The 18,249-nt window shown below is 47.2% G+C and overlaps 5 protein-coding genes across 5 annotated transcripts; 4 read left to right on the top strand and 1 right to left on the bottom strand.

Moving 5' to 3' along the window:
* Nucleotides 1-1,041: 1,041 nt before the first annotated feature.
* FOBCDRAFT_242949 (uncharacterized protein) lies at nucleotides 1,042-3,739 on the bottom strand (the record flags this gene model as incomplete). Its single annotated transcript, XM_059610501.1, has 5 exons — nucleotides 1,042-1,200; nucleotides 1,280-1,387; nucleotides 1,479-1,718; nucleotides 1,769-1,993; nucleotides 2,351-3,739. 5 exons carry the CDS (start codon nucleotides 3,737-3,739, stop codon nucleotides 1,042-1,044), a joined length of 2,121 nt encoding a protein of 706 aa, XP_059465664.1.
* A 2,051-nt stretch (nucleotides 3,740-5,790) lies between these two features.
* On the top strand, nucleotides 5,791-6,522 carry FOBCDRAFT_278531 (uncharacterized protein; the record flags this gene model as incomplete). The annotated part of the gene is made up of 1 exon (XM_031187664.2): nucleotides 5,791-6,522. The coding sequence occupies one exon, from the start codon at nucleotides 5,791-5,793 to the stop codon at nucleotides 6,520-6,522; it is 732 nt and encodes a 243-aa protein (XP_031034929.2).
* Nucleotides 6,523-7,042: 520 nt separating this feature from the next.
* FOBCDRAFT_322426 (family 53 glycosyl hydrolase) lies at nucleotides 7,043-8,174 on the top strand (the record flags this gene model as incomplete). The annotated part of the gene is made up of 2 exons (XM_031187665.3): nucleotides 7,043-7,053; nucleotides 7,109-8,174. 2 exons carry the CDS (start codon nucleotides 7,043-7,045, stop codon nucleotides 8,172-8,174), a joined length of 1,077 nt encoding a protein of 358 aa, XP_031034930.3.
* Nucleotides 8,175-8,759: 585 nt separating this feature from the next.
* Nucleotides 8,760-11,706, top strand: FOBCDRAFT_242947 (uncharacterized protein; the record flags this gene model as incomplete). Its single annotated transcript, XM_059610500.1, has 2 exons — nucleotides 8,760-11,467; nucleotides 11,595-11,706. The coding sequence occupies 2 exons, from the start codon at nucleotides 8,760-8,762 to the stop codon at nucleotides 11,704-11,706; spliced, it is 2,820 nt and encodes a 939-aa protein (XP_059465663.1).
* A 1,776-nt stretch (nucleotides 11,707-13,482) lies between these two features.
* Nucleotides 13,483-18,100, top strand: FOBCDRAFT_322425 (dipeptidyl peptidase IV N-terminal region-domain-containing protein; the record flags this gene model as incomplete). The annotated part of the gene is made up of 4 exons (XM_059612082.1): nucleotides 13,483-15,815; nucleotides 17,485-17,569; nucleotides 17,621-17,659; nucleotides 17,702-18,100. 4 exons carry the CDS (start codon nucleotides 13,483-13,485, stop codon nucleotides 17,939-17,941), a joined length of 2,697 nt encoding a protein of 898 aa, XP_059467783.1. The 3' UTR covers nucleotides 17,942-18,100.
* Between the last annotated feature and the right edge of the window lie 149 nt (nucleotides 18,101-18,249).

Here is an 18,249-nt window from a genome sequence, read left to right as displayed (position 1 = left end):
TCCACACCGCTGGTCCTCAGCCTGGAATGTCGGGGTCATGATACGAATTCGGTACATGGCGGATATGCCGATGGGCCTTTTTGGCTAAAATCGCCCCCGCAATGAATTCATGCAGAGGAAGAAACTGATCATTTTCCTAATTCTGACGAGGATAAAGGGCGAGTTTAGCCTGGGATAATAACCGATCGTGGTGTGTTTCAGTGGGACTTGAAACCTCGAGCCTTTCCGGATTGGGACGCGGAGAAAATTGGAGCGTAGCATTGATGACTTGAGGACTATTCCACCAATGGAAGGGAGGGGAGGGCTGAAGGTTTTAAAACACCAGTTAAATTACACGGATTCTGTTTCCTGTCAATGCGACTATATTGCTTCGTCAGGTCATCGATAGTTTGTATCATGACTTGAACGTGCCATGCCAGGGAGGAAAGTCTGGACGTCGAGATGGTGGGAGATAAGAAAATTTAGGACATTTAACATAGATGACAAAAAGACTTGGGCAAATTTAATATAGGATTTGGTAGACTTAAGAGTAGTTATTTTTGATACCTTACTTTAATGCTAGAATTTTTAAATGTTTTTGTCGTGTTGAATAGTTCTGTTTGCTCCCCTGGCATATCTAGTGCAATGTTGGATTTGATCCGGGTACACGGCAAGTTTGTTTTAATGGTCTGACAAGTATTCATTAATCCGCGACGTCGCTCGCTTTTAAAAGTCCATGAATGAGAAAGGTTGAAAATGATAGCAGTATCGTGCGCAGACGGAAGGACTCAAGAGCTTCTCAATCGAGCAAAGGACAAACATGGCTAACAATTACCACTCAAGTCACATGTTGTGTGGTGTCACTGTGATAAGGTTGAGAGCTATCAAAAGCTAGAGGATTGATTGAGCCAAGACTCGGAGCCTGGCTATACTAACGAGAGAGCAAACACCAACAAGAATGAAGATAAAAAGACCGCCGACGCAACTGCGAAACATCCCTGCAAGACAGCCCCATGTCCTCTATTACTATTACTTTACTCAACCTCTGAGTCACTTCCGTCATTAACGTTCCTCCGCATCAGAGCCCTTGATCTCGCCACAAGAAAATTTGGGATTCATCAACAACTCGTTAGTCTCAACTCCCGATTCATCCTCATTACTGGCGAGGAGAATCAGGCATACCATTGTGGACGACCTCACAGCTAGGGGCGCTACCGGAAGCTTCATTCATGGCGGTTTCGAGCTCGGAGGGGGATCCATTAGACAAGGAGCAGCACTTTCCTTCCTCGACGGAACACACCACCACGTCCTGAGAGACGGACAGATGAACAAGAGCATTTCGAAGAGTGACAACACAATTGCCATCGCGAGTATAGCCTGGCTGGACAAAGTCGATACGCTCGTGGATCTCATCGAGGGAAAGTTGGCACCGGCCTGGCGAGTCGATGCGTTAGCGAGCTCCATGAGATTACGGACCCTTCGGTGAAAATTGGACTCACCGACTGAAGGATGGACAGAGCCAAGGTCTTGCAACTTGCAGCCGACTCTTGGAGAGCAAGCATCGCTAGGTTGTTCGGGTTCATGAGATGTTCTTCTAGTCCACGCCAGGCCGACGCGCAGTCCTCAAGAGCACGACGAATGCGCCAGAGTTGACGTCTGTTGAGGAGAGGCTTTTGAACGTCCAGGCCAGCCACAAAGTTCCAGTACCATTGCGCCGCGCCGAGAAGCTCTGAAGGGATCTACGGGAAGAAGTTAGACGCATCGCCGAACACTCGTTGACAAGACTTACCGAGCCACACTTCTTGTCGTAGTTCTTGCAGACAACACAAGTAGCGGGGTCGTCATTCGTGACACAGACGCAATAGATATCGCGATCGATCTCCGAAATGCAAGCAAGGCAGGGCATGCCGCTATTGCTTTCAAAACCAACATCCTTGTCGTACTTGTACTCAGAGAAGACGGTCGCGATATGATCAAGGGAAGCCATCGCGGAAGTGTCCGCGAACAAAGGACGCTTGAAGGGTTGAGAAGGGAGAAAGAACGTGGCGAAGATGCAGCGAAGAATCGGAAGAAAGGTCAGAAGCACAGATCACAAAGGGATGTTTGAGGGAGAAAAACAAAAGAGTGAAAACTTTTCTTGATTGTTGGCCTTCAGCGAGTCGCGTGTTGACGCGCAGAAACGAGTTGACTCTGAATTGCTGCTCTAGTTCTGGCTGGCAGGCTGGCACTGGCGGACAGCTGTCAACCATGCAGCACCAAATCCGAGAAAACCACAAGTCATCAACATTCAACGTGAACTGGATGATGAATTGAACCGGGATGAAATATATTGTGAGATTGAAGGAGTGACGTGAGTATCACAAATTCATACATGCCATGACCTCAAACGCTCCCAGAACGGGAACACCTGATCTACATCGAAAGCCTCCCCGTTCAATCTCGCGGCAGCGCGACGGGTAGCAGACCATGTGTGATAGTTATTCTCAAAACCAACCTCATGAGAACGACGCATAACCTTGTCAAGCCATTTTTCAAACAGCATGTCTTGCTCTTCTTCCAACTCTCGCGCAATCTCTCCCAATCCCCTTAATGTTCCTCGCTCCTTTTGCAGTAACCCCCATAAAAAGCGTACTGCCACATCGAGATTCACCCTCACAGCCGTTTCGCCATCTCCATACCCGTCATCACAGTCGTCCCGGTTGACGTTGAGTGCAAGCCCAGCATCAAACAATGGCTCAAAGCTGACAGGGGCGCTCAGATGTGCCTCATCTCCTGTCTTGACCAGCAGAACCGTGCACTTTGCCATTTCTCTTTCTATGACGCCCTCCAAGTAGTAGATCCTGTCATTCCCGTGAAGTCCTTCTGGGCTAACATGTGGTGATGGCTCCGGTAGGCATTGGTCGTCAAAAACCATGTATAATGCAGGAAATAGATGTCCCACCATGAAACGATGATCTTTCCAAGACTTTACTTCGCTGTCGTTTTGTAGTTCGGGTGATTCCTCCTTTGGCTTCGTTGAAAACCATGGGGGTTTGTAGTCCCACTGCTTAAAATGTACAAGATCTTGTGAGCGAGTAGTGATATAATTAGAGAGGTCATGATGAAACGTCGTGATCTGATCCAGACCTTGTGGTCCAGTACTGTGGATCTGCGCAGGTTTGGCGAAGAAAGCACCTCGTTGGAAGGACGGTCGACCACCGTGAAGCCGTAGCCACTCTCGGTATATATACCCAATAATCTTGCCTCTTCCATCTCTCGTCCATGAGTCAGATTCGAAGTAAACCATGATCTCTTTGTTGAAGAAGTCCATAAGATAATCGGGCTTCAGTTCGAAATCCGTGAGACGCGGCGTATCGATCTTTGTAATGGTTCCGTTCACGAGCCAGCCTCCTCTAAACCGGTCTTTATGGCGCACATGCAAGGCAACATCTTCAAAGAATATTTCCTCCAACTCCCTGCGCACCAGATGTAATGTTTCTGGTGTCAAGGACAAAGGAGCTTTGAGATATCGCGGATCAACACCAAAATGCTCTCTGCCGTGGTCTATTTCTCGGAATGCTTCAATTTGGTAGGGCGAGCAACTGGCAACCAAAGAGATGACTTTCTTTCCGCCGTTGCCAGTGGTGGACGTGGCTGACCCGGTGATTTCTGACATATCGAGGTTAATTGCGCGGGTTGTTGATTTGATGACTTGAGGTGAGGAGGCAGAGATTGATGAGAATATGGAGAATCTTGAGACCTGGCTCGAGAGATTGCGCATAGTTTATACCAAGTATTAGGGGATTCCATGAGTCAGACATGTTCCAAAGACTCAATTTTAACTTTGGTTAACGGGCTCTTTATGGAACTATATGTAGGTACCTCGCGGTGTTTCCAATGGCATCAAGCAGGCTGATATTCACATGTGTGGCATATAAATTGGCTCAAAGATATTTAGTCACACGAGTCTTGCTGATCAACGAATGCCACCTAGTTCTTTGCAGAATCCGATTAAAGGTACAAATGTTGGATGGAAGAGCGTCGCTTGGCCCGCTGCGAATCCAGCCACTCGAAACATCTCGAGAGAGACATCCGCCTGACAGTTAAGCATCGACGCGTTACCTTAATGGCCGGGTCCACTGCGATGAGCAAGCTAGTGGTTGTCCGCAGGTTCTTCAAGGTATCTCAGAAACTTTAGTGCACTGTAGCCTCTGTAAGTTCCAGTGAGGTAGCGAGGCCAGGTATAAATTATATCTTGATGCATTGGAGAGAGGTCGCAGACTCGTCGCCGAGCTTCGTCACCCAACGCGGCCCCTGGCGATTCACCCACCTATGGAAGACCGGTATGACATAAAGCATGGCCAATACAATCCCGAGAGAAGTCCTCTTGACTGACGAAGCGGCGACATCAATCCGAATCACCTAAGCTACTGTGCGGTAACTAGTAAACCTTATTAGAAGAGCCACTGCGCCTTGGTCAAGACAGCTCCTCGGAGCGCAATATTAGCAGTTAGCGAACTCGAAAGAAAGTTCGATTATTGGTATGTCTGGAGAACATTACTGGAGGCCAGGATGTCAGAGATCCTGTGGAAATGCTGGGACACTGCTGTAATTGCGCAGTCCCTGTGGCCAGCCCTTCTCCGACGAGTATGGATTGACTATATCGTCAATGTCGAGACAAAACTTGTGGTCTAGGAGGCCATTCACCGATCGATCGCTGAACAATCGGAGAAGCTTGAGGGTGGTCAAACGTTATTACAGCTTTACATAAATATGGCAAGATTATGATTATGTTTATAAATTCTCATGGCAGTTTATGATAACTTAGGTTACTTTATGATGATTCTTATAAATTGAGGAAAGTTTATAGTAGACCTTACTTAAGCTTAGGTTGCCATCATGCTTCGCTTTGCAAATCTGATGATGACTCGCATCGCGGGCCGCACTATCTGAGAGCCAATACCGGGTCGCGGGGATGGAGCAGGTGTTGTCCTTTTCTGTCTTGTGAGACTGGTCTCGCTGCTGTGCGAAACCCAGTTCGTCGACGATTGGCGCATGCTTGTTTAGAAATTCCATGGAAGAGTAAATTACTTTGAACGCAGAAAGTCGAGGGATGGTGCTCATTAATATGAGCGGTACTATTGGCTGCGGTAAGAAGTGACTTTCGACACAAGGAGCATAACCTTCTTATTGTCAAAGCTTGGAGATCATTGGTCTGAACGAGCAGAAACTGTGGCAAAACGTACTCTTTTAAAGATGACGGCTTTGATGGAAGAGATTGAAAGGTATCGAGAGATACCTTTTTATCATATGAGTCCTTGAATCTTTTAACAATGTAGATCTCAATAAGGCCCATGAAAGTCGCCTTTCAAGGGATAAGCATATCAGCAACACTAAGTGTGCGTATATCATGTATGGATCTTAATTCTATTTTCTAAAGGATCCAGTGACGTCCCAAAGACCAAAGTCTAATGCATAAAAAAAGGGTTTGAGACGTAGCAGGTGATAACGCTTTAAGAATTATTTTCACGCAACGAACGATAATAGCCTGCACCTGTGCCCTTGTTACCTAAAGCCGGGTTCTTCAAACTTCTTCCGGCGAAAACGTTATATTTGAGCACATTTAAAAGTAAAAGTATAGATAAACTTCGCCAACTCTGAGTTTGTTTCAAAGACTAAAAAACTCAGCTCTCTCTCTTCAAACTTCTCGTCGAGGCAGCTATCCAGTCTCTGTCTATTCTGAAGCAAAACCCTCTCTTCCTCGTTGCCTTTTTTTCTCCTCAGACTTGCATCTCATCCCTCCTCTTCATCTTGCAGCAGACGATATCGACTATGGGTCCCCAAACGGAGCCCGACGTAATACCCACCTATGAAGACGAACCGTGCATCATCTGGGTCGGTGATCGTGAAACTCTGTACGATCTCCTTGACGATCTTGATGGTATCCCAAAATTCAAACCACGCCTCTTCATCACCCTCGAAGGGAATTATATAGGACACGAAAGTAGAATCTCCATTATGCAGATCTACAACGCTGTGTCTCACCGCGTCTACCTCATCGACGTGTATTGGCTCGGCGCCACGACATTCTGGGCGGTTAATAGGTTGAAGAATTTTCTAAAGGGTATTTTGGAGTCCGAGGATATCATCAAGGTCTTTTTTGACGTGAAGAAATACTCCGACGCACTGTACAGTCAGTACAAGATCAAGCTTGCTGGGGTTCACGATCTTCAGCTTATGGAGCTCGCAACTAGCGAGAATCCTTACAGGCTCAGTGATCTTGACGGCTGTTTCTCAAGAGACGCCCCTCGGCTGTCCGGAAACGAGTGGCTGTTATGGGATCTCCGAGGAGCGGTCCCTTCCTGGAGTTCTCATCGAATACGCGCCCGATATGTGCAGATCTTCCCTACGCTATATGGTTATTACGACGCTAAGCTACGGGCACAACCTACGCAACGGGAAAACATGATCTCTGCTTCGAAAACCATAGTTGCACTGTCGCAGACCACGATCTGTGCCACTGAGGAATGGCATCGGGCTCTCATGTGTCGTGATGTCGAGTGAGTTGTTCATTGGGTGTTTTTATATAAGTCTGGGAGTCTATAATATCTTGTCAGGGACTTCCAGAGTTCTCGAGTTGATAGAGACTTGATATGGATAAGCGTTATTGGAAGTACTGTGGAATAAATGGTCGAAATGGTATATTTACTACTATTGACAGAAGAGCATCGCTTTATAATGAACCGAGAGAGTCAGAACTAGGCATCATCTCATCTACCCCACTCCATCATAGTGACCATGTTCTCCATGCATTCCCATTCGGGCGGATGAAAGACATGCACAAGTCCCGTTAGAGCATGTCAATCCTCGGAGCCGGCACTTCTAGCTCCGCTTCTAGACACCCGATTACGGTAGTTCTCTTCCGAACTCTCTCACGAGGTTTCATCGTTCATTAAGGAGCGCTAGACCCATGTCGGAAGAATTGATGAAACATCCTTCATCCGATCTGTGATTGGAGGAATAACGAACATCCCTGTACCGGTCCTACACAGCTCCGCGTATTTAGCTGGTGCGCCTGAAAGTCATGCTGGGATGGTGAGTTGCTACTTAAGAGAACGCCATCCCCTGAGCAAAGGCTGATTGTTTTGAGTTCTCTCACGATCGTCAAAATGGTGCTGTTTCGATTCTTGGCATTTTTGTCCTACTGCTCGGTCGCTTTGGCCCTGACCTACAAGGGCGTCGACTGGTCCTCCGTTCTTCTCGAGGAACAAAAGGGCATTCAATACACTGCCGGCGGTTCCGCTCAACCACTTGAGAAAATCCTCGCGGCCAATGGTGTCAACTCAGTCCGCCAGCGAGTCTGGGTGAACCCATCCAACGGCGATTACAACCTCGACTACAACCTCAAACTCGCTAAGCGTGCCAAAGCTGCGGGCCTGAGCGTCTACCTGACGCTTCACTTTAGCGATACTTGGGCTGATCCTGGCCACCAGGCTATTCCCTCCGGATGGCCTACCGATATCGATAACCTGGCCTGGAGGCTGTACAACTACACTCAGCAGGTCTCCAACGCTTTCCAGTCCGCTGGTGTGCCGCCTGCGATTATCTCCATTGGAAATGAGATTACAGCTGGTCTTCTCTTTCCCACCGGCTCGACCAAGTCTTACTACAACATCGGACGTCTTCTCAACTCTGCGGCCTACGGTATCAAGGACTCTTCCATCAGCCCCAAGCCTAAGATCATGATTCATCTCGACAAGGGCTGGGACTGGGGTACCCAAGAATACTTCTACACCCAGGTCCTTAACCAAAAGGGTCTTACCCTCGGTGCCTTTGACGCCATGGGTGTGTCGTACTATCCCTTCTACGGATCAGGTGCTACTTTCTCTGCGCTCGAGACTTCGCTCACCAACATGGCCAACAAATGGGGCAAGCAGATCTTTGTTAGCGAGCTTGACTGGCCGACATCTTGCCCTTCTCCTGCTCAGCCTTTCCCTAGCGACATGAAGAACATTCCCTTCTCGGCTGATGGTCAGACGCAGTTTATTAAGAAGGTTGCTAGCATTGTTAGCAAGGTCAAGGGTGGAGCTGGACTTTATTACTGGGAGCCTGCTTGGATGAATAACCAGGCTCTTGGTTCTTCGTGTCCTTCTAACACTTTGTTCTCGTGGCCTGGCAAGGCTCTGTCGAGTCTTTCTGTTTTTAAGAGTATCTAAGTAGGGCAAGCTTCCTTGTAGTTACCGTTATTATTACATAGTTATTAGGACCTCGTATATATAATTATCTGATGTTGAAAACAACTGTAGTCCTGTCTCCGATAGGTTTACAATAAGCCTAATGTGTTTCATGTTGTGTTATCAGGATAAATCCATTGATGGAGTATTCCAGACCAGTGACCCTCTCTACCATTGAAAAAAGGCAGAGTAACCACTAATGACTTTAAGATAACACCGCCTGTCTTTTATTTATTTATTTGTTTATATTTATTTTACTAAGTAGTCTATAGTATCTTAGAATTATTACTTCTTTATTAATTTGAGTAAGGCATATAGATATTAGAGAGCAGGGTAAAAAGTCAGTAGAGAGTAATGATGTTAGTGGCGCATAAAAGAAACAATTTCAATATTATGTCTTACAAGAGTGTCTGCCTTGCTCAGCCGCAATGCAGTCGCCTTGATATACCCCGCATTTTGTCCAGCTCAAAATGTCCGTTTGTCTTCTTCCTTACATTACCCCCAGAAACCGCCACCGAGCCTAATAGTATCCTTAAAAAATTCAGAAATCAAAGTCCATCAGCAAAAATGTCCGGAGCCGAAGCCGCGATCGCTGGAATAGGATTCCTCTGCAATGCGATGCAGATCGTGACTTTCGGTAGAGATATTCTCCAAGTTTACCGTCACGTTCAGAATGAACGTTGTCCTGACCCAAGATTGGAGGCGTATCTCAAAAGCGCGAAAGCTTGCTTTGATGATATGAACAGCTCAGCTTTGGCGGCCTGTCAAGTTTTGCAGCCGAACCGAGACCAACAGCAGATAATTGAGATCGGCAAAAAGCTAGAAGAATCCATGGCCCAGCTACAAGCTAAATTCGCTCAGCTTCATGTTGATGATGAATCTAGACGTGGATTCCGCGGGAAGATAGATATGGGTAAAAAGACTTTGGCATCTCTATGGCAAGGAAAGGAACTCGAAAGCCTTGAGATAAACCTCAGAAGATACGAGAATCTTCTTCATGGTGTCGTGCTACATCGAATATGCAACCAGTCTCAGGCCGCAGAAATCAGCTCAAAACAGTCCTTTCACCAACTCAACACCGATCTACAGTCAATCATTACAAAGCTGGCGGATGGCTGCACACGGATTTCTGACCTTTCAATCGAGTCACTGGAGACAAGGAACCGAGTAACCCAGGAGCATGAAACAACACGTGCAATTATCGATGCAGGTTTCACCACTACACAGGATTATCTTTCGACTTTCCGTGACTCCATGTCCCAAGAATTCCAGGTTATGGCCCGACGCGACCAGAGTAATAGCTTCGAGGAAGAGCACAATCAACTACTCCAAAGCCTCCGATTCCCTGAGATGAACAGCCGCAGGAATCACATATCTGAAAACTACCCTGGCACCTTCGATTGGGTCTTCAGGAGCCCCATTTACTGCAGTCGATGCTGTTCACCCAGTTGTGAAGAGTCAGATGACGATAGCGTTCAGCAAAGAGAAGAGAATACTGATGGTGAGGATCTGGACGATATGCTAGAATCGCCAGAGCCGACCACTACGTCAAGACCATCGGGTCTCAATTACTTTCCTGCCTGGTTAGAGTCAGATGCCCGGCAATTTTGGATCAGCGGTAAGCCGGCTTCTGGAAAAAGCTCGCTTATGAAATTCCTTGCGACCAATCCCCTTACCTTACGGCATCTGCAAGCCCAGCATAGCAACATACAAATCCTCACCCATTATTTCTGGAAGCCAGGGCAACCGCTACAGAAGAACATAGAAGGCATGACACTTTCTCTCCTCCATCAAGTGCTTCACAAGAACCGCGGTCTCGCCCAGCGGCTATGGACCGAACAGTCGAATGTTCAAGATAAACGAGATCGTGGAGACTGGGATGTGAATGAGCTAAAGAAGGCTCTCTGCTGGGCAATCAAATTTTCAGGAAACACTTTCTGCATCTTCCTCGATGGGCTGGACGAGGCTAAGGAATTCGAGGACTTACCGTGGGGTGACTATCAGAATACTCAGGTTATCTATGACTTACTCAGTCTCGGCAATATTAAGCTATGTGCATCAAGTAGGGAAGAGAATCCTTTCAGTAGGTTTTTCACAGGTCAACCCCGCCTAAGAACCCATCAGCTTAACGAGAACGATATCTATCATTTTGCGAAGAATAGGCTAGAAGCATCTGGTCTAAGCTCCGGTGATCGATCTCGACTTCTAGCAACAGTTGTAGAGAAAGCAAACGGTGTATTTCTTTGGGTAGTCTTGGTCGTCAAGAGCCTCAATCAGGCAATACGTTCAGGTGGCGCCAACGAATTTGAGGAACGACTCGCACAGACGCCATCAGATTTACACAACCTGTTGGTCGATGTGTGGGAGCGCCCAGGAGATGATGCCAAATTATCAACTTTCAGAGTCGATGCTTCTCGCTTCTTTAGTCTAGCTATTGCAGCAACGAAGATCGAAAAGGAAAGTTGTATTTATGAGAAAAATGCTGAAATACCACCTCTCAATTCGATGCGCTCCTTACTCGTCATGACTACAGCCCTGGAGGACAAACCACTCACATCGATATGGAGTGAAGGCCGGGAAATCCGGCCAGAAGACCTTCGAGCTAGGTGTGCAAGGGTAGAAGCTCGATTGCAGTTGGTTTCCCGAGGTCTCCTTGAAGTCTCGATACCCGAAGATGGGGACTCTTTTCATTGGGCTGGAAACGAAGCCCTTTGGAACTATGCCTTGAAAAGGGTCGAATTTATACACAGATGTGCGTTCGACTTCATTACTGACACACAATCTGGACGCGAATGTCTTGCACTTTGTCACTGGTCATCAATTGAGCAAGCCGAAAGGTTACTTGCTGGCCACCTAGTCAAATCCCGCTTTCTATGCCACGAGTCAATACGATACAAATTCAAGACAAAGGGCAAACGGACAGCAATGATAACCTATGAAAACACCCACCAGCTAGCCCCAGCCTTGGATATTACCCTCAACTGGTCCGAGAGCAACATGTCTTTCCGCAATAGCATGATTGAGAAATTGAAGGACTGGCAGGAATGTGGCTTGTTTTACGACCACTTATATTGGAGCTATCCGATCTTTCCCAAAGTTCCTTCCAACCCGAGAGAATTGGAGTTTCTTGAAAATGTCGTCAGGGTACATATTTCGGACACAGTCCTTCTCGATTTGGTAGACCAATTGTCTATTGTTCGTCTGGCAGATGCTATTCCTGTTCTGCTTTGCGCATTGGTGGATCCCAATGGGTTTATAGCAGAGTCATGCTTGAGGTTTGTTGACTACATCCTAACCCGCCTAGAAAGTGCGACTGGCGAAGGGTGGCAAGACTCTCCCTTAAAAGTTCAACATGACGTGAGAAACACAGCGCGCCTGCTGCATTCATGGTTCGTCATGCAGTGCCTTCATCGTGTACACCACGAATGGCGCGACGACGGACATAAAATCACAGATCTACTACGCCGCTTTAGCCACACTCTATCTTCAACGAACGATTGGCAGTGCCCGTTGATTTTGGAATTTGGGGTTCGTGATGATTCAGGCTTTCTTCCACTAAGCAGCGAAGGGTATAACTTTTCATTTCGACAATATACCCTGGCTATTGGCAATTTCGTTACTGCTTACCGCTTACTTGGTCAACTCTTACCAGATCGGGTAGGTTGTGCTCTACACATCCAACCTCCGCAAGACGCCAAAGAACGATTTGAGATAGTTCTCATAAGAGATAATAAAGATCCTCTAGGCAGTGACAGAGAGTTTTTTTCACCTGCAACAGAGTATCATCGGGATATTGCCAAGTATATAAAAGAGAGCCTATCAGAACGCGATGACCGGGTTACAGAGCAAGGGTGGTCTGCCCTGTTGCAAACCATTAATACGGGCTTGGAATGGATAGGCAAGGGTAAAGGGGGATATTGTATTAAGGAGGTTAACAAGCGAGGCTTGCAGTTGATACATCCATGGGTAAATGCTGTCATAGATAATTAAAATACCGTAGCATTGGACTTCACTTGAATATATCAGTCGCTAGTTATGGCCATCTCCAAGACCGTAGCATGGCCTCCAGCAGATAACATCGGAATTTTGAATAGTTTTCCATTAAGTATCCCCTGCAAACTTCAACATATTTTGAACTGGCATACAAATCAATTGATGATAGTGTGATATTTAATGGTTATTACGGTGATGATGAGCTACGCCCTTGGAGACTTTTCATAGCCATGATTCATTCATTCCGGGCACCAAGGAGGGCTTCCCATGATTGCGAGCAAGGTGATGCCTGAGATATCATGGTATCTGTCGGTCAAACTGCGCATAATGCACAGGCTGCCAAAGGGCTGAAATTGTATACGCAGCCAAGACTTCTGTTCCTTTCGATTCATATCGACAAAGAATGTTGCCTGGTCGCGTGATCTAACTATAGCTCGCTCAAGTGAGGGGTAGAGTATCACCGTCATATGTTCTGTTTGTTGACCCTGCAAATTCTGGACTATATCGCGTTTTCGCTGCAAGGCCGCAGAATCACAAGCCGCAGACTATATTAAACTCCGGGTCAATCAGTCTCATAGAGCAAATCTGCCCCGACATCAATCTTAATTATACAGCCAAGATTAAGTCTCGTTCTTCCATGGACTGGCCTGTAGATGACACGAGACTCGCGAATGTAAAATGAAGCCGCAAAAGCAAACTAGCCAAAAGGTCCACCAAGTTTTACCTGAGCTATCCTAAATTACTCCAGAATACTCTAAATTTATGCAAATATTATAGTCACTTAGGATAAGTGTCACGAGTTTTCCACCACCTGCAAGACTGTTTATACTTCAATGATCCAACAACAATCCAAGTGAGGGGTAGACCATCACAATCAATAACGATATTTACCCTGCACTTCTTCCCAATTCCCCTCTGTAATTGGCTCACTCCAAGCCCAACTTTAAATTCAAGGATCGTCACCTTATCATCAATCATCCTAACAATAACCTTCCTTCCTTATCTTCTCACGAACTTTTGTCGCTCTCCCAAGAAACCAAGTCTTGGCCAACGCAACATAACACGGGGAACTTTGTAAAAATGGTCCAAAGCGGCAGGTCTGACATCCCTGTACGATTCCACATCTAAACCGCTGCGGGAAGGCGCCTATCTTACTAGCCTTGTCGATCCCCGGTATAAGCTTAATCTCGTCCCGGAAGTTAATCCACTATAAGAACACCGTGTAACGCGCTGACTTCTTTTTCTCGTTCTTTTCTCCTCAAGGTTCTCTTTTGCAACCTCAGTTCAATCGTTCATCATGGCCGCGAAATTACTGGCCACTCTTTTGGCGCTCGCCCCGTTTGGTTTGGCGATTGATCCCCCTAGACAGCCGCATCAACCTGTTGGTGAGGGGGATCGCCTACTTACTTTTAATGAGACGAGTCCAAGCGCCAAATTGAGACCTACTACCATGAGTGTAGAATGGTCGTCCGCTGGACAAGACGGAAACTATATTGTTCTTAGCGACGACGGCGATCTTGTTCTTGAAGACATCGTCAGCGAAAAGACAACAAAGTTCGTCACAGCCGACAAACTCCCCAAGGATCTGCACGAGTATTGGATCAGCGGCGATGCCAAGCGCGTTCTTGTCGCGTCAAACTACACCAAGCAATACCGATACTCGTATTTTGCTGATTACTTCATTCTTGATGTTGAGTCCGGCGAGAGTGAGCCTCTTGTAAAGGATCAGGTTGGCGATATTCAGTATGCGCAGTTTGCACCTAGTGGAGAGGCTGTTGCGTTCGTGCGGGGCAACAATCTCTTCATCCGTGATGCGGAGGGCAAGGTTGATCAGATTACGACTGATGGTGGACCGGATATGTTTCACGGTGTGCCTGATTGGGTGTACGAGGAGGAGATTTACGGTGGTCGCTCGGCGCTTTGGTGGTCGCCTGATGCCAAGTTCCTTGCGTTCTTGAGCTTCAATGAGACTGGCGTTGGGACTTTTACTATTCCTTACTACATGGATAACCAGAAGCTTGCGCCTACATACCCTCGTGAGCTGGACCTTCGGTACCCCAAGGTCGGATCCAAGAACCCTACTGTCGAGCTTAATATTCTTGATCTTTCGGATCGCGAGTACAAGCCTGTTCCTGTTGATGCTTTCGAGCCGGAGGAGCTCATCATTGGAGAAGTTGCGTGGGTCACCAAGGATCACAGCTCTCTCATCTATCGCGCCTTCAACCGTGTTCAAGACCATGATGCTCATGTTGTCGTCAACCCTGAGACGCTCAAATCAAAGGTCGTTCGGGAGCGAGATGGCAGTGATGGATGGCTGGAGCATACTCTTTCCATTTCCTTCGTTGGTCCTTTGAGTTCCAAGAAGAAGGATGCTTACTACGTTGATGTTTCGGATGAGGATGGTTGGAACCACATTTACTTGTACCCCGTCAAGGGCGGAAAGGCCATTCAGCTTACTTCTGGAAAGTGGGAGGTTTCGACTATTCTCAACATCGACACTGCCAAGAAGCTTATTTACTTCCAAGCTTCGAAGCGACACTCAACCGAGCGACATGTCTACAAGGTCTCGTGGGAGACTAAGAAGATCACTCCTCTCGTTGATGACAAGACCCCCGGTTACTGGTCTGCATCGTTTTCTTCCAGCGGTGGTTACTACATTCTTCACTACCAGGGCCCCGACGTTCCGTACCAGGAGCTTTACACTACCAACACTACCAGCAAGCCCGTTCGTACTTTGGTCGACAACAAGGCTTTCTACAAGAACATTACTCAGTACAGCATGCCCAACATCACATACTTTGAACTCAAGCACCCTGATGGTTACAGCCTGAACGTCATGCAGCAACTCCCCGTCAACTTCGACCCCGCGAAGAAGTACCCCGTTCTTTTCACTCCCTACGGTGGACCCAACTCTCAGCGCGTCGCCAAGTCTTTCCAATCCCTAGGATGGAAGTCTTACATCTCGTCTGATCCTGAACTTCAGTACATCGTCTACACCGTCGATAATCGCGGAACCGCCATGCAAGGTCGCAAGTACCGCTCGCTTGTTACATCTCAGCTCGGAAAGCTTGAGCCTCTTGATCAGATCTGGGCTGCGGAACAGCTCATTAAGAGATACAGTTTCATCAACGCTGATAAGATTGGAATGTGGGGCTGGTCGTATGGTGGATATCTCACAGCCAAGACCGTCGAAGCAGACTCGGGCGTCTTCAGCTTCGGTCTCATCACAGCTCCTGTGTCAGACTGGCGGTTCTACGACTCCATGTACACAGAGCGCTACATGAAGACTCTGGACGAGAACAAGGATGGATATCTCGAGACAGCCGTCCACAACGTCGATGGTTTCAAAAACATCGCCGGCAGTTTCAGTATTCTTCACGGCACTGGTGATGACAACGTTCACTACCAACATGCCGCTGCTATGATTGACCTTCTTGTTGGCGCGGGCGTGTCACCTGAGAAGATGAAGATGTTTGCGTTCACGGATAGTGATCACAGTATTGTGTACAATGGAGCTTCGCCTTGGATTTACAAGTATCTTACTGCGAGGTTGTATGATGAGGTTAAGAGGCAGCCTAAGGCTAAGGCGTTGACTCATCAGTGGAATAAGAGACGGGTGGAGATTGCGGCGTAAGTGTCTTTGTTGCTGCTGTAGAATGGTAGAAGAATAAAATGCCGATGCGGTGAATAAATCGTCTGCGGATGTGAAAGCCAGTTGTGTAATCATCAATCTACCTAAAGGGTCTAAAAGGTATCAAGTCACTCGTAATCACATCATTAAACGCGTTAGGGTTCTATGATAATCTCATCTTAATCTTAAAGATTCTTAGGATGAAGCTTAGTCCTAAGCTTAAATCTAAATTACAAAACTCATCATAAGGGCTTTGCGCAACCCCAACTCGACCACACATTCTCTCCTTACTACAGACTCTTTGCTATTTACTTACCACGCCATTCAAAACATTAATATTACCTGCCACCATAACTGCACTGGCAGAAACTATCTATATAAAAGACGCTAAATCTACTCTTTTCACCCACCTTGTCAAGATTCCCTATTTGTAAGTGCCTTATGACCATTCATCGCACTGCCCACTCACTCTTCGCTTATAGCTAACTGATGGCCCATCACTCACCTCGTGAACAGCATGCTTGCTACTAACTGTTGCGACTGCTCTAGTAGTCATGTGTAGTTGGTAGAATCCAAGGCAGAAGAAGCCCCGATGTTTCCTTGTACGGAGCATTGAAATGTAATGTTGATGACATTTCCAAGGTCTCTCCTTTCACCATGGCACTCCAGCTGAACCGTGCCATGTCATTGTTCTACAATCTCATGTCCTTGAATCACTCAAGTTCTTCTTGCAACAGTAATTTGTAGACATGCACACCTGAAGCGTCAATAGAACAAAATGCCAGTTACTTAATACCTGGGAACTGGTAGTGTTTAGACGAGCAACAGCTGAATGCACCACACCCTGGATATAGCATTAATTACGACTTATAAACAAGTACTTTATAAGAAAGATAACAAATAAAGCACCAGGGGTAAAATTCTTGTATCATTAGTATCTACAAATCAGTAGAGATATGCTGGAATATTGCGGATCATACTATCTTCAACACCTTGTTAGCTGTTGCCAGTGCTGGTTCCCTCTCACCTACGGTACTTACCAAACATCCTCGCCGACCATTATCCGGTCGCTAGCCTTTTTTCAGCACTCCTGCATACCAAGGTCTTTATCATCAATCTTCTTGTGTTTATGCTTTCTTCTCTTCAAGTCTCGCCATCTCATTTCATCGCCGACCCTTCGCCTTTCCACTCGATTTCTTACCGCCTAATCCACCATGTCGATGCTGCCTACTATTGCAACTGCCTTGGCGGAGTTTGTCTACGATCAAGATATCAGCTTTACCCTGTTCACTGAACCAGATGAGATTCCCTGTTTTGGGTGCCTCACGACCATCCATCGCGATGCGCGTCTGTTGTGCGTCACCGAAGACTCGGCAAAACACATTTATCTTTGCTACCAGGACTCAAGAAAGAAATGCGGCTCCGTAAGTCATTATCATTTATTTATTTATTTTTGACTTCATTCTGGCCTTTATCGGAGATCCCTCACGAAATCCTCGGCGCCGCCTAGTTCTACTAGAATCACGTCTCTCGACTCCAAACCCTCTCTGCCACCCCCGACGCTCTCGATACCAGACAAGTCTGGCGCCTTTCGTCCGTCCTCGAAGACTGGGCCTCGGCTTAGCGAGCCGTCGCCGAACAGATCTCAGGTCCGCTAAAGTTGCCAAGCGACGATCCTGACGTTGCTTTGACCATCCAGACACAAGACTCTGCGGCGAACCGCGAGTTGCTCTCCTTGCAACTCCTCCGGTCTGTAAGTTACAAGCGATTTGCTTAGCATTCATTCGCCGTTGACACTCCATAGGCTGGTGCCAATTTTTCCCTTGAGGAAACCCAGGCTCGAGTTGCGGCCGCGACGCCATTATACGCTCGCGATGACTCCTAGGCTGTCCGTCTGCGCAAGGCGCTCCGTCGCCTTCCCAATGCCGACAAGACCCCCTGTGGACCTGACGATGGGGACCTCGAGGACTTGCCGCTGGAAATTGACGATACCCTCATCGACCAGATGAATGAAGCCCGCGACAGTGGGTCTACTGCTCCTGTCTGCCCCCCTGCCTTTGTTGGAATGGTACCCGTCAACCGAGGACCTTCCCAGGCCACACCGCGTGAGCGCAAGGCCGTCTAGCCTTCGCCAATAGTTCGTCGCCGACCCCTTCTCCATTTCAATCCGTCGCAAGAAGGTGTCTTTACTCGTCCTTCTTCTAGTCTTCATCGCAGCACCCGCAAGCGTGGAGGGCGTGGCGGTTAGTCGGATTGAGGTGTCTCTGTGGGTTTTACTGTTTTGCTATTCGCGCCCGTTGGGAAGTTTTCTTCATCTCCTCCACTGGTTTGGCGATGACTCACCTCGACTCTCTGAATTTCGGAAATTCTTGTAATTTTTCAACTTTCTTAATGTTACTTACTACTTTCAAGGCATGCCCCCTTCAATTCAAC

The sequence above is a fragment of the Fusarium oxysporum genome, chromosome VIII (assembly GCF_013085055.1).
Source record: "Fusarium oxysporum Fo47 chromosome VIII, complete sequence".
NCBI classification, from domain to species: Eukaryota; Fungi; Ascomycota; class Sordariomycetes; order Hypocreales; family Nectriaceae; genus Fusarium; species Fusarium oxysporum.
The sequence above is the reverse complement of the archived record's forward strand: the minus strand, read 5'-3'. Positions and strand labels throughout refer to the sequence as shown.